Below are 16,443 nucleotides of genomic sequence, written 5' to 3'. Positions count from 1 at the left end.
ATGTTAATTGACAGGCGCGCGAAAGAGAGACTTTTGGATGTTAATGTGCTGAGAGGTGCAACTGGAGGGATGTCTGATCATTATCTTGTGGAGGCTAAGGTGAAGATTTGTATGGGTTTTCAGAAAAAAAGAGTGAATGTTGGGGTGAAGAGGGTGGTGAGAGTAAGTGAGCTTGGGAAGGAGACTTGTGTGAGGAAGTACCAGGAGAGACTGAGTACAGAATGGAAAAAGGTGAGAACAATGGAAGTAAGGGGAGTGGGGGAGGAATGGGATGTATTTAGGGAATCAGTGATGGATTGCGCAAAAGATGCTTGTGGCATGAGAAGAGTGGGAGGTGGGTTGATTAGAAAGGGTAGTGAGTGGTGGGATGAAGAAGTAAGAGTATTAGTGAAAGAGAAGAGAGAGGCATTTGGACGATTTTTGCAGGGAAAAAATGCAGTTGAGTGGGAGACGTATAAAAGAAAGAGACAGGAGGTCAAGAGAAAGGTGCAAGAGGTGAAAAAAAGGGCAAATGAGAGTTGGGGTGAGAGAGTATCATTAAATTTTAGGGAGAATAAAAAGATGTTCTGGAAGGAGGTAAATAAAGTGCGTAAGACAAGGGAGCAAATGGGAACTTCAGTGAAGGGCGCAAATGGGGAGGTGATAACAAGTAGTGGTGATGTGAGAAGGAGATGGAGTGAGTATTTTGAAGGTTTGTTGAATGTGTTTGATGATAGAGTGGCAGATATAGGGTGTTTTGGTCGAGGTGGTGTGCAAAGTGAGAGGGTTAGGAAAAATGATTTGGTAAACAGAGAAGAGGTAGTAAAAGCTTTGCGGAAGATGAAAGCCGGCAAGGCAGCAGGTTTGGATGGTATTGCAGTGGAATTTATTAAAAAAGGGGGTGACTGTATTGTTGACTGGTTGGTAAGGTTATTTAATGTATGTATGACTCACGGTGAGGTGCCTGAGGATTGGCGGAATGCGTGCATATATATATATATATATATATATATATATATATATATATATATATTTTTTTTTTTTTTTTTTTTTTTTTCTTTTTTTATACTTTGCCGCTGTCTCCCGCGTTTGTGAGGTAGCGCAAGGAAACAGACGAAAGAAATGGCCCAACCGCCCCCCCCCCCATACACATGTATATACATACGTCCACACACGCAAATATACATACCTACACAGCTTTCCATGGTTTATCCCAGACGCTTCACATATATATATATATATATATATATATATATATATATATATATATATATATATTCCCATGGAAGTTAACTGGAGCACATATCTAAGTGGTAGTTATAAAAATGGGTCATAGTACTTGTTAGGCATCATATACTTAAGGAAGTCTTATGACTTGAATTGTTTGTTTTATTGAATAATGCTATGATTCCTTGCAGGCTGTGGAAACAATGCACTGCCCACCCCCTCCACTTTGTGGTGAACCTGTCCTCTAGATGCTGTTACTGTCACACACCTACCCAAATATACCCCCACTGCTCCATCTTGACCACACCCTTCACTGTCCCTCCCCAACCCTCACTCCTCCCTTCCCACTTCCCTCCCTCACTCCTATACCCCTAACTGCCTCCACCCAGGCCTCACATAACCTCATTATCCCATGCCGGCCACACCCTCACTTCCCTGCCATGGTCACACCTCTCACTGCCTTGCTATCACCCTCATTCCTCCACCTTTCCACCCTGACCTAACTGCCCCACCCAGGCTACACACCTCTGTGCCTTATCGTGGTTACACCCCTCCACTCCACCCTGGTTACACATACAAACACACTTGCCATGCTTCTCCAGCCCCACCCAACCAAGCCACAGCCCTTGTCCAACTTTCATAGAGCTAAAAGCATCACAAACTGAGTTCCACCAAGTTAGTTGGCAGTTAGTTGGGTCCCAGTGGTTTTCTACCAGAGTTGTAGTTCCAGCTACATGCTCCCCTTGCTCTCATTATGGGATGTATCTCTTTTTTATATGGTTTGGTGAACACCCAAGATTTTGTGAAGATTGTCTTTTTTCCCTAATTGGAGGAAGATATGAAGTAGGTAGGGTCCAAAGTTAACATCCGTATGTGAAATTAAGTTTGAAGTTTATGAAATTACTGCGAAGAGCATTTGATAAGTGTGAAACCATTGAGAATGCAAGCCATGGCACAAGAGATGGTAAAAGGAGATGAAATCATTAAAATAATATTTGCTAGGAATGCAATGGAAGGTAACGTTCCTCTCTGAAAGCCTTTCAAAGCCATTCATTACAATGGTCTTCAGATTTTTTAGGATTGGAAATTTTTTGATAATTCATGAGGACAAAATGAAGGAAGGATCAAAGTCTCTTATCCAGAAGTTTAATGTGGAAAGCATATTGGAGAATTGTGACAGGTTCCAAGGGGAACAGTCATTGATAAATAAAGTGCTGTAATGTAGTCCATGTGCTTGGCATAGATAGTGCTTTTAAATGCTTTAAAGGTAGAAGAGGATCAGGAAGTAGATGAGTGTTTTTAGATATTGTGATAGGCAATAATTCTGTGGTAGGCAGAGAAATAGTAGGATCAAATTCTGTTGCAATGAAGCAAGAGTGGAAAATATCAGGAAAATTGAATTTATTGTATCATACGGATATGTCAAAGATGTGCCATTAGTTTACCTGAGCTGTGTTATAACACAGTAGCTTGCCTTAGCTGAGATATAACGCAATAGCGTGCTAGAAATAAGCCATAACATACCAGTTTGCCAGAGCTGACATAATGCACTAGCCTGCGAGAGCTAAGACGAACTATGCTAGCCTCTCAAAGCAAAGACATGATGCACCAACTTAACAGGGCTAAGGCATAACACAGTAACTAGCTAGAACCAGAACATAATACACTAGTTTGCCAGGACCAAGACATAGCATACTAGCTTGCCAGAGGTGTGATATAACAATGGCTTGCCCAAAATATGATAATAGCTTGCCAGAGCTAGAATGTGACAAAATAGATTGCCAGAGCTAAAATGTACACGACTTGCCAGATCTAAGTAGTAACACAGAAGCTTACCAGTGGTAAGATATTATAACTCACAGCCTTTTGCAGTGGTAAGGCATAACACACCAGCTTGCAAGAGGTAAATTTATGCATTCTGTGGAAATCCTATGAATATCACATCAGGTATTGATGATCATCTGATTACTTATGTTGATTTGATAAACCTCACGGCAAAACACGGGAAGTAAGTCTTAGGCTGGCATAGTAGTTCCAGGAACAGGGACGGGTTCCATGGAAGAGAAGGTAATGGGTAATCTGTTTACAAGGAACAGCATGTTGTTAATATTGGTACCATATTGAACTTTAATGGTTTTTGGTTGGTTAAGGTTAGTTTGGTAGAACATATAATCCATTAATTATCATAAGGATATTAGAACGGCACAACAAACTGGTTAGTTTAGGTTATGTTTGTCAAAAGAAATAGAAAATAAGATCCGTAACAGTTTTGATGTTTTATTGTCTGCCTGCTGGAAATGCTTAAAGTTTAAGATCAGTGGTGCTGAAAGTAAAACCCATATATATATATATATATATATATATATATATATATATATATATATATATATATATATTTTTTTTTTTTTTTTTTTTCATACTATTCGCTATTTCCCGCGATAGCGAGGTAGCGCAAGGAAACAGACGAAAGAAATGGCCCAACCCACCCTCATACACAATGTATATACATACACGTTCACACACGCAAATATACATACCTATACATCTCAGTGTACACATATATATACACACACAGACACATACATATATACCCATGCACACAATTCACACTGTCTGCCTTTATTCATTCCCACCGCCACCTCGCCACACATGGAATACCATCCCCCCTCCCCCCTCATGTGTGCGAGGTAGCACTAGGAAAAGACAACAAAGGCCCCATTCGTTCACACTCAGTCTCTAGCTGTTATGCAATAATGCCCAAAACCACAGCTCCCTTTCCACATCCAGGCCCCACACAACTTTCCATGGTTTACCCCAGACGCTTCACATGCCCTGATTCAGTCCACTGACAGCACGTCAACCCCGGTATACCACATCGATCCAGTTCACTCTATTCCTTGCCCTCCTTTCACCCTCCTGCATGTTCAGGCCCCGATCACACAAAATCTTTTTCACTCCATCTTTCCACCTCCAATTTGGTCTCCCACTTCTCCTCGTTCCCTCCACCTCTGACACATATATCCTCTTGGTCAATCTTTCCTCACTCATTCTCTCCATGTGCCCAAACCATTTCAAAACACCCTCTTCTGCTCTCTCAACCACGCTCTTTTTATTTCCACACATCTCTCTTACCCTTACGTTACTTACTCGATCAAACCACCTCACACCACACATTGTCCTCAAACATCTCATTTCCAGCACATCCATCCTCCTGCGCACAACTCTATCCATAGCCCACGCCTCGCAACCATACAATGTTGTTGGAACCACTATTCCTTCAAACATACCCATTTTTGCTTTCCGAGATAATGTTCTTGACTTCCACACATTCTTCAAGGCTCCCAAAATTTTCGCCCCCCTCCCCCACCCTATGATCCACTTCTGCTTCCATGGTTCCATCCGCTGCCAGATCCACTCCCAGATATCTAGAACACTTTACTTCCTCCAGTTTTTCTCCATTCAAACTTACCTCCCAATTGACTTGACCCTCAACCCTACTGTACCTAATTACCTTGCTCTTATTCACATTTACTCTTAACTTTCTTCTTTCACACACTTTACCAAACTCAGTCACCAGCTTCAGCAGTTTCTCACATGAATCAGCCACCAGCGCTGTATCATCAGCGAACAACAACTGACTCACTTCCCAAGCTCTCTCATCCCCAACAGACTTCATACTTGCCCCTCTTTCCAAAACTCTTGCATTCACCTCCCTAACAACCCCATCCATAAACAAATATATATATATATATATATATATATATATATATATATATATATATATATATATATATATATATTTATTATTATATTATTTTATTATACTTTATCGCTGTCTCCCGCGTTTGCGAGGTAGCGCAAGGAAACAGACGAAAGAAATGGCCCAACCCCCCCCCCCATACACATGTATATACATATGTCCACTCACGCAAATATACATACCTACACAGCTTTCCATGGTTTACCCCAGACGCTTCACATGCCTTGATTCAATCCACTGACAGCACGTCAACCCCGGTATACCACATCGCTCCAATTCACTCTATTCCTTGCCCTCCTTTCACCCTCCTGCATGTTCAGGCCCCAATCACACAAAATCTTTTTCACTCCATCTTTCCACCTCCAATTTGGTCTCCCTCTTCTCCTTGTTCCCTCCACCTCCGACACATATATCCTCTTGGTCAATCTTTCCTCACTCATCCTCTCCATGTGCTCAAACCACTTCAAAACACCCTCTTCTGCTCTCTCAACCACGCTCTTTTTATTTCCACACATCTCTCTTACCCTTACGTTACTCACTCGATCAAACCACCTTACACCACACATTGTCCTCAAACATCTCATTTCCAGCACATCCATCCTCCTGCGCACAACTCTATCCATAGCCCACGCCTCGCAACCATACAACATTGTTGGAACCACTATTCCTTCAAACATACCCATTTTTGCTTTCCGAGATAATGTTCTCGACTTCCACACATTCTTCAAGGCCCCCAGAATTTTCGCCCCCTCCCCCACCCTATGATCCACTTCCGCTTCCATGGTTCCATCCGCTGCCAGATCCATATATATATATATATATAATTGTAAAATGCTTGTTCACTTTTTCATGCTTTAGTGAGGTAATTGCACCCACAATGAGATTTTTCTTACCATATGCATTACTTGATGAACAAGACTGCTTGTTTTTCTCAGCTGGAACTTATTTGAACTACATGTTAGGATTTCTTCAAAATGTTTTTGTTGTTGTTCTTTGCTTTTTTTTATTTTTGGTTTATTAAAAAGCCATTCAAGCTTCCTATCCTGGGTGTTCTTATATTTTGTGTGATATATTATTGCATGTTCCTTGGTCTTCTTGCAGACTTAATAACTCTGTTTACCTTATGGTGAGCTCTGGCCCCTCTTCGACTAATCCCTTCACCTTACAGTAACCAGCCCTCTCCACTTTGATTCCTCTGTTCTCATCCCCTACCCATCCACCTTACCCCTCACTTTTTTCTTTTTTCAAATCAGGCATTTAGAGGGAGAAGAAGAAGGGGTTAGAGAGGGGAAAGTGTGGTTTGATATGGAAGAGACAGTTAAAAAGTATATATAAGTGTATGGTGTAGGCTTTGTGATATGTTGGAAGATTTCTGGAAACATGTTTTTAGTGCCTTGGCTATTTAAACCCTTACCCTTTCTGTGCCATGCCACCCTCACTATCACTTGACAGTCCCAGCTGTCATTTCATGCCCTTCCCTCTCATTGGCCTTGCTTTCCCTCTAACTTTCATGCTCTACCCTTCCCCATAACTGTCTGCCCTTCCTCTTTTGTTGCCCTGCTCTTGGCTTGACTGCCATTGCTGTGCTCTGCCCTCCTTTCACTACCTAAGACTTCCCATCATTGCCCTTTCCCCTCATTGTCCTACCTTACCCTCCTCACTGTCCTGTCCTGCCCTCCCTTCTTCCTCAATATCTTACACTCCTAACTGTTCTGCCTTGCCTTCCTAACAGCCATACCTTGCCCTTTTCGTCTCTGCCTTGCCATGTCCTCCCACTTGTCTCTCTGGCTAACTCTCCCTTCCTTGCTCTGCCTTGTCCTCCCTTGTGCTGCTGTTCCTTCTCCTCTCTACTTTGTTCTTACCCTCCTTACTTTCCTGTTTTTTTCCTCTCTTCCCTGCCTTGCTCAACCCCTTGCTTCCCTACATTGCCCTTCTCTTTAGTTCTGCTCCTTGCATCCCCATTACTGCTTTGCTTTGCCTTCCTTACTGTCTTTCCCAGTCTTGCCCACATTCTCACTGCATTGATTCAGCATTATCCCACATTGCCCTACCCTGCCTTCATTCCTCATTGTTGCACTCCACCCATCTTCTACTAACCATCCTGCCATTCCTTTCCCATTGTCATACCCTCAGTGCAGCATGCTGCCCTTAGCCCTCATTTCCCAACCCTGTCTTTGACTCTCAAGCCATTATGCCCCTACCCCACCTACATGCCTCACTGTCCTGCCTAATCTCACCCAGTCCTAATTTCCCGGCCCTACCAAGACTTATGCACCCTTTACAGTGTACTGCCCTTCCTTCACCCTTTATTATCCAAATCCTCTACCTGGTGGGTACGAATAGATTTGAAATAGAGGTGCTGACTGAGAATGCCCATATGAGAATTGATCTTCAGCTTGAACTGTGAAGGCTTCAAAGTCAGAATGAGGAGGGCCAGAAATGATAGGAGCATGATAATAGTCACTTTTCTACTTGGTTTAGACTATCATGACTGCATTTGAGATGTCTCAGGCAGAAATTTCCACCTGTTTGTGATTTACACTGCCACTTTAAACAGTCAGTGCACCAGGCAGTGGTGCTGCTGCTCTTGTAGCTGCTAAGTAATTTTGTGTCCACACCTGTGAACCTTTGTGCTGTGTTCAATTTTGGATGATGCTGAATCATGCTGGTCAGACAGCATTTTTTTTTAGATCTTTGATTCTACAGTTTAAAAGGCAAAACATAGAAATGTGTAAGTACTTGGTTGCCATGATGGGTCACCATGCCACAAATATGTTAAGTGTATATATATATATTTTGCAGTAAGAATGTGAATTTTGTAGAAGTTTTGATATGTTCACTAATACTGGCTCTCTCCCCACAGGCCACCATTGGCATCGACTTCTTATCCAAAACCATGTACCTGGAGGATAGAACAGTGAGTAATATTGTAGCTCTCTGAGGGTGAGATAATGATGAGAATGGATGGTAGAAGTGGGTGTGTAAGAATTGGTTGATTTTGGAAGGGAAAGTGAATGAATCTAGCTAGGTTTGCAGTTATTGAAAGTAAGTACATGAATGTGAAAATAAACTAGTATTAACAGAATTGACATGAATTTAAAAGTATGGTAAAGAGGGATAGAGTGGTTAAGAAACTTTCTGTTTGGGAAGGGGATTTTATGTGCACCACTGGATGTATAACTGATATGTTAGTTATTGATTTATTTCCTCTGGCTGCAGGAGCCTGGAAATTTAGTGGAATGAAAAGTTCTTTAAAGAGATTGTATTCCCAATGGTGCAGCCTCCCCAAAGGTGATTCTTCACTCATGGCTCGGACTGTATTCCCAATGGTGCAGCCTCCCCAAAGGTGACTCTTCACTCATGGCACAATTTTGAGCAGGCTAAGTCTCTTGAAACCAATTTTACCTCACAAACGCAGGAAACGGCAATCAAGTATGAAAAAAAAAGAAATATATATGTATATATGTGAAATGTTTAGGTGTGAATGAATGTGGCCTTTTTTGTTTGTTTTCCTGGCACTACCTCGATGAAGCAGGGGGTAGCGAAGCTTTTTCGTGTGGGATGGGGTAGCGACAGGAGTGAATGAAAGCAAGCAAGTATATGTGTATGTATATGTATGCATATGTTGGTATGTATATGTGCGTGTATGTATATGTATGCATATGTTGGTATGTATATGTGTGTGTATGGGCATTTGTGTATATATATATATATATATGTGTGTATATGAATGGATGGGCCATTCTTCGTCTACTTCAAAGGTACTACCTTACTGATGCAGGAAACTGCGATCAAGTATCATAGATGAATGTGTGTGTGTGTGTGTGTGTGTGTGTGTGTGTGTGTGTGCTTGTTTATGTGTGTGTAGGCAGGGAGCGAGTATGTGTATATGTAGGATTTGGCATGCTTAAGGTCACACCATGAGTGGAAAGTCACCTTTGGTGTGGCTGTATCACTGGGAGCACAGTGTAGTGAAAGAACTTCTCTTCAGAGGAGCTCACATTATCCTGCTTGTGAAAGTAGCTGTCTTGCAACCTCAAACACTCAACACCTACACAGATGAACCAAGATACTCTCAGTATAGTCCTAACCCTAATTGCTCAGCACTCAGTTCTTTGTAGCAGCACTAGACCCCTCAGATCCAGACCACTCCATAACTGATTACCAATCCCCAAGCAGAAACAAAAAGTGTACCCCTTCCTTTCAATTCACAGATCCCCCAGCAAATTTGACATTGACAAAACACACACACACTGAAAATACCTGTCAAGCATAAATCATCTACCCTCCCTTCACACTCTTGACTTCCAACACACCAGACATACATTCATCAGAAGCCAAACTTTCCAGAGAAACTGAAGTCAAAGTATCGCATCTATGATTTTAACATCACTAATAACTTGACAGCACTTCAAACACTGTTCAACATATCCCGAGACTCTTCGTGCTCATGATGAAGTTGCCTTAACAAAGATGCCAAGCACTTAACATTTAATTGCCCTACATTCTTTACATATGTGTGCATGCTTGGAATCATTCACCCTCTTCTCTTCTTACTTGTACACATGCCTTACACTCTTGATGATAACTTCTCACCGCTTGTAGCAGCTTTTCTCCCACACCATATATTCTTAAGACCTTCCACAAGGCATGTCTAGCATTCCTACTATATACTTTCTCCAGATTACTAAACACACACAAATTCATCTATTTCTCTCTGTATTTCTCACACAAATTCTTTATGAAAAAGGATGATTGAAGGGGGATTGCAGGGGGATTATTATGTTGGCCAGTTTGTCTTGGAACTTTTTTTTGTATTCCTGGTAAACAAAAGTATAGTAATATTTTAAAGGTAATAGCGGAGTAAGATGACAAAATTAGAAAAAGGTGGCAACTGCAAAAAGAACTTGCTGTAATGAATATATGAACAGAGGAGAATACAACAGCATTCATGGAATAGAAATTGGAATTACTAAGTCTTTGAATGATTGTCATAGCACAGTTATGGTGAGATTTTATAATAGACTAACAGGGCAGATTGTGAAGAAATTTTGAGATTTGGGTTTGTTGACTTAATGTTTCATTAAATTTTACTTTCCACCCCTCAAATCCATGTTTTTCAAGTTGTTTAACAAATCTTTCAGAGATATTGATACAAAAATGAAAAAACTTTAAAAGTATATTTCACACTTATATAGTGTGCAGATAGTTTGTCAGTGTTTTGGTACATTGTGCAATAAAGTGTGAACATAGCCCTAAACATCAAGTGATTTGTCAATGGGCATGTTTTATCATTTATTTTACCTACCCAAGTAAATGATTACTGATTATGTTCATCTAACTGTTCCTCAAAATCTATAAATCTAACTGTCTGTATCTCAACCCTGTTCCCACCTGGAACTCCCTCAAGGGGATTGCCACAGCGCTAGTCTCCAAAACTAGTGAACCTAGTGCTGCTTTTTTTTGCCTTTAGTGCCTCACCTTAACAGGCCACTGGCAGAGGCAACTTTAGAGCAGTGTTTGCAGAGGCTCCAACCTAATGTTCCAACTCACTATATTTACCCAATGCTTCTCTCTTATGGTCCCACCTACCACTACTACCATTTTGCCAAAAGGCAGGGCTAGCGTGTAGTACTCGCATCAGAAAAATCCAGAGAGTTGAAGAATTAACTGTGTGAGTTGTGTTGTCAGGTGTTATGTATGACGAGGAGAGATTGTATTTATGAGGACAGAATGCAAGTAAATCTAGCTAAAAGGTAATCAGTTTCCTTTTAGAAAAAAGAATGTGCTTATTGGCATACCTGGCAGATGACTGACTTTTGGTAGAGATTATTGTGCTGACTTTTCATAAAAAGATTATTGTACACTGCAACTTCAGCCACCCTCCAGATTCAGCATGCATGCAGCTTTCAAACTGAGGCACAAAACTCTGTATATGATATCTGTTTAGAGGCATCTCTCACCTCGTGTAAATATCCATTGAGAGACATAAAGGTGTTAATATAGATTTTCACAGTAGGGTAGCTTAAACTAGAATGAAGAGGAAGGTACATGGTGATTTATGCATGACAGCAAAATGGAGTAGAAACTTCAGATATGGAGGAAACTTTTTTTTCATGTTGAAGGCTCCAGTCATGGACAAGAGTCCCCATCAAGGCCTGGCCCTAATTAAAATACAGAAAGAATTATGAAATGGAAAAGACAAGGGAAAGTATATAAGAATTTTTGAAAAGTGAAAAACCTGTCTTATGAAATGTTCTGGGTCATAGTTGTTGGGAAGGACATGAGAGGGTAGAGAGTTCCAGAGCTTCAACGTGTAGGATAAGAAGCAGATTTAAAAACTGCCCACCCTTTAGTTGCTGATGGCCACACAGTGATCACGTGATGCAGCAGCTTGCCTAGTATTGCATGGTCTAGCTAGTGGTATGGGCACACAAACAACCAGCTCTTGGGAGCTAAAACCAAAGTGATACGTATAGAAGAGGGAAAGTGCACCACCATTGCAGCATAGGGCTAGGGGATCGTTTGAAAATTAGCCTGGGACAGTTTGTCTTTCGCATTGCTTTCGACTCAATCCTGTTAAGTAAGGATGCAGAACTAGAACCACCCCAAGCATGAGAGCAGTACTCCATACAAGGATGAATCAATCCCTTGTATAAGTGGAGCAAGTGTTCAGAAGAGAAGTTTCAACTTCTAAAAATAGGACACCCTGTTTTTTAGAAGTAGACTTGGCTATTCTTGTAATGTGGGGTTTCCAAGAAAGAGTGGATGTCAGTGATGCCAAGTGTGTTCAGTGAGTCAAGAGGTGCAATTGCATAACTATCAAAGGAGAAACAAGGGTTGTGAGAAGTTCTCGGTAGAGAAATGGGTAGAAACTGGGTCGTGGAGGCATTAAACTTAAGATATCCTGTCCAAGTCTGAGTTTATTGAAGAGGCAGTGTCAAGACAAGATGCAGGTCGAGTGAGAGAAGATGGAGGAGAATTGAGGTATGTGGATGAATGCAGTGTTGAGTCGTCAGTGTATGAGTGCATTGGATTATTTGTGGAGGAGAGGAAGTCATTGAAAAAGGAGAAAAAGTGTAGGGAACAGGACAGAACCTTGAGGGACACCACTATTGATGAAGAACAAGTAGGAGGTTGATCCATTAACAACCACAGAGATAGATTGGTGGAAGAGAGAGGTAGATTTGAAGGAGCAAAGTGAGGGAGGGAAGCCAAAAGAAGGGAGCTTAGAAATGAAACCCTAATGCCACACCTTGTCAAGAGCCTTAGATATGTCAAGGACAACTACACTTGACTCCCCAAAATCTTTCAGGGATGATGACCAGACACTAGTAAGATAGGAAAGAGTACCACCAGTGGATCTCACCTTAAGGAAGCCATACTGGTGATAAGAGAGAAGAATGGTTAGCTTCAGATAACTTCCTGGACTATATAAAAAAAAGTAACAAGACAAATGTATACAAGAGTTCTGCAACAAAGAGGCAGGGTTTATTTTACCATACTGAATGTACACCCTGCATGAAGAAAAATATACAAATAGCTGAAAACGTTTTCCGATGAACCCAAAATTTACAGTTGAGTAATGTATGTGACATGAGTGGGTAAGATTATAGTTAAAGCAGCAGCACTGCCGTGGCTTCTGTATTCTACCCCTGTCCTTTGTGAAATTATGACTGTATACTTAGCAGGGCTTATGTCTACATTTAAACTTATAGTATTCTTGTAGAGCACTGTGTGGAAGGTATATCTGTACCTCATTTTTTTGGTTCAGGTGTAGTGAAATTTTGAAGATCATGTTTATGAGTGGCAGGATGTGTGTTGTGCAAAACTTGTATGTCACACATAATGTTGCCTGTGAATCAGTAGAAAGAGTAATACCGTTTATGTATTATATCCCTGGGGATAGGGGAGAAAGAATACTTCCCATGTATTCCCTGCGTGTCGTAGAAGGCGACTAAAAGGGGAGGGAGCGGGGGGCTGGAAATCCTCCCCTCTTTTGCTTTTTTTTTTTTTTTTTTATTTTTCCAAAAGAAGGAACAGAGAAGGGGGCCAGGTGAGGATATTCCCTCAGAGGCCCAGTCCTCTGTTCTTAACGCTACCTTGCTAACACGGGAAATGGCGAATAGTTTGAAAGAAAGAAAAGAAAGATATTTGAATCAATAATGAAAGGAGGAAAGCCGTACATACATATTTATGGTAAAGTGTGTGGTGTTCTTGCATGTTTGTAAGCTGTGAATCATTAGTGAAAAGAGGGATTTTGAAGGAAATACTGCATGCATTATAGTTTGACTTTTTTTTTTTTTTAATCCATACTTAACTATGCTGTGCTCAATAATGCATGAAGCTCCTCATATTACTTTATACAGTATTTGATACTCAGTACACCAGATCACTCTGTAAGCTAATAACACATTTTCTCACTTGTGTCATAACAATGATTGCTTTTCAAATGTTTTCTTAAAAATGGGTATAGCTGTAATATTAGTTTGAAAAAGAAAATTGATACTGTGTTGTAATTAGTTTTTCTATAAATATTCATATATTAGTTTAGAGTTTTACCCATCATTGCTTACCTTATTCTGTTATTTTCATACTGCACTGGGTATTTCTCAATATCATACTGTGCCAATCTTGAACCATGTCCTTTTATTTTCTGCCTTAGTACATCTTTCACCACACTTAGAACTTTGAGGGCCAATATATCATATCTTCATTTGTTATTGATAACTATATTAAATTTCTAGGCTAAAAGAAATGATGTGTTTTGTTTTGACATGCCCATTGTAATAGAAAGGTATATTCTACAGGTTCGACTTCAACTGTGGGATACAGCTGGGCAGGAAAGGTTCCGAAGCCTTATTCCTTCTTATATTAGAGACTCGACAGTTGCTGTTGTTGTTTATGACATAACTAGTAAGTAAATTCTTTTCTAAATACTTATGATCAGTACCATGCACTAGTACTTTTCTGCATGAATGATTTGCTACTTCAGCATTATCAAAAATATCCAGTTTTACGTGAATAATAAAAATGTTGGCAACATGTGAAATCTTTGGGCATCTTATCATAGCATACTTCATTCAGAATATGTAGCGAGATATAAGAAATAATTCATGTTCCTCAAGGGGACTGAAAAAATATATAACATAATTCAGTGACCTCCTTCCAGAACATCTTTAATTCTCCCTAAAATTTAATGATACTCTCTCACCCCAACTCTCATTTGCCATCTTTTTCACCTCTTGCACCTTTCTCGTGACCTCCTGTCTCTTTCTTTTATACATCTCCCACTCAATTGCATTTTTTCCCTGCAAAAATCGTCCAAATGCCTCTCTCATCTCTTTCACTAATAATCTTACTTCTTCATCCCACCACTCACTACCCTTTCTAATCAACCCATCTCCCACTCTTCTCATGCCACAAGCATCTTTTGCGCAATCCATCACTGATTCCCTAAATACATCCCATTCCTCCCCCACTCCCCTTACTTCCATTGTTCTCACCTTTTTCCATTCTGTACTCAGTCTCTCCTGGTACTTCCTCACACAAGTCTCCTTCCCAAGCTCACTTACTCTCACCACCCTCTTCACCCCAACATTCACTCTTCTTTTCTGAAAACCCATACAAATCTTCACCTTAACCTCCACAAGATAATGATCAGACATCCCTCCAGTTGCACCTCTCAGCACATTAACATACAAAAGTCTCTCTTTCGCGCGCCTGTCAATTAACACATAATCCAATAATGCTCTCTGGCCATCTCTCCTACTTACATACGTATACTTATGTATATCTCGCTTTTTAAACCAGGTATTCCCAATCACCAGTCCTTTTTCAGCACATAAATCTACAAGCTCTTCATTTCCATTTACAACACTGAACACCCCATGTATACCAATTATTCCCTCAACTGCCACATTTCTCACCTTTGCATTCAAATCACCCATCACTATAACCCGGTCTCGTGCATCAAAACCACTAACACAGTCATTCAGCTGCTCCCAAAACACTTGCCTCTCATGATCTTTCTTCTCATGCCCAGGTGCATATGCACCAATAATCACCCATCTCTCTCCATCAACTTTCAGTTTTACCCATATTAATCGAGAATTTACCTTCTTACATTCTATCACATACTCCCACAACTCCTGTTTTAGGAGTACTGCTATTCCTTCCCTTGCTCTTGTCCTCTCACTAACCCCTGACTTTACTGCCAAGACATTCCCAAACCACTCTTCCCCTTTACCCTTGAGCTTCGTTTCGTTGAGTATTCCTGGTAAATTATATGGGAGGGTATTGATTGAGAGGGTGAAGGCATGTACAGAGCATCAGATTGGGGAAGAGCAGTGTGGTTTCAGAAGTGGTAGAGGATGTGTGGATCAGGTGTTTGCTTTGAAGAATGCATGTGAGAAATACTTAGAAAAGCAAATGGATTTGTATGTAGCATTTATGGATCTGGAGAAGGCATATGATAGAGTTGATAGAGATGCTCTGTGGAAGGTATTAAGAATATATGGTGTGGGAGGCAAGTTGTTAGAAGCAGTGAAAAGTTTTTATCGAGGATGTAAGGCATGTGTACGTGTAGGAAGAGAGGAAAGTGATTGGTTCTCAGTGAATGTAGGTTTGCGGCAGGGGTGTGTGATGTTGCCATGGTTGTTAAATTTGTTTATGGATGGGGTTGTTAGGGAGGTGAATGCAAGAGTTTTGGAAAGAGGGGCAAGTATGAAGTCTGTTGGGGATAAGAGAGCTTGGGAAGTGAGCCAGTTGTTGTTCGCTGATGATACAGCGCTGGTGGCTGATTCATGTGAGAAACTGCAGAAGCTTGTGACTGAGTTTGGTAAAGTGTGTGAAAGAAGAAAGTTAGGAGTAAATGTGAATAAGAGCAAGGTAATTAGGTACAGTAGGATTGAGGGTCAAGTCAATTGGGAGGTAAGTTTGAATGGAGAAAAACTGGAGGAAGTAAAGTGTTTTAGATATCTGGGAGTGGATCTGGCAGCGGATGGAACCATGGAAGCGGAAATGGATCATAGGGTGGTGGAGGGGGCGAAAATCCTGGGAGCCTTGAAGAATGTGTGGAAGTCGAGAACATAAACATAAAACAAAAATGGGTATGTTTGAAGGAATAGTGGTTCCAACAATGTTGTATGGTTGCGAGGCGTGGGCTATGGATAGAGTTGTGCGCAGGAGGATGGATGTGCTGGAAATGAGATGTTTGAGGACAATGTGTGGTGTGAGGTGGTTTGATCGAGTAAGTAACGTAAGGGTAAGAGAGATGTGTGGAAATAAAAAGAGCGTGGTTGAGAGAGCAGAAGAGGGTGTTTTGAAATGGTTTGGGCACATGGAGAGAATGAGTGAGGAAAGATTGACCAAGAGGATATATGTGTCAGAGGTGGAGGGAACGAGGAGAAGTGGGAGACCAAATTGGAGGTGGAAAGATGGAGTGAAAAAGATTTTGTGTGATCGAGGCCTGAACA

General features: G+C 40.9%; 1 protein-coding gene across 3 annotated transcripts in view; it reads left to right on the top strand.

Annotated features, from left to right (window-relative positions):
- Positions 1–16,443, top strand: part of Rab6 (RAS oncogene family member Rab6) — a 120,253-nt gene that overhangs the window by 45,486 nt on the left and 58,324 nt on the right. For all 3 annotated transcript variants that reach the window (XM_071664129.1, XM_071664130.1, XM_071664128.1), the window contains exons 3-4: positions 7,830–7,883; positions 13,777–13,882. In XM_071664129.1, the coding sequence (XP_071520230.1) occupies positions 7,830–7,883; positions 13,777–13,882 (160 nt within the window). The remainder of the gene's footprint in view (positions 1–7,829; positions 7,884–13,776; positions 13,883–16,443) is intronic.

The sequence above is a fragment of the Panulirus ornatus genome, chromosome 8, assembly GCF_036320965.1.
Source record: "Panulirus ornatus isolate Po-2019 chromosome 8, ASM3632096v1, whole genome shotgun sequence".
NCBI classification, from domain to species: Eukaryota; Metazoa; Arthropoda; class Malacostraca; order Decapoda; family Palinuridae; genus Panulirus; species Panulirus ornatus.
The sequence above is the reverse complement of the archived record's forward strand: the minus strand, read 5'-3'. Positions and strand labels throughout refer to the sequence as shown.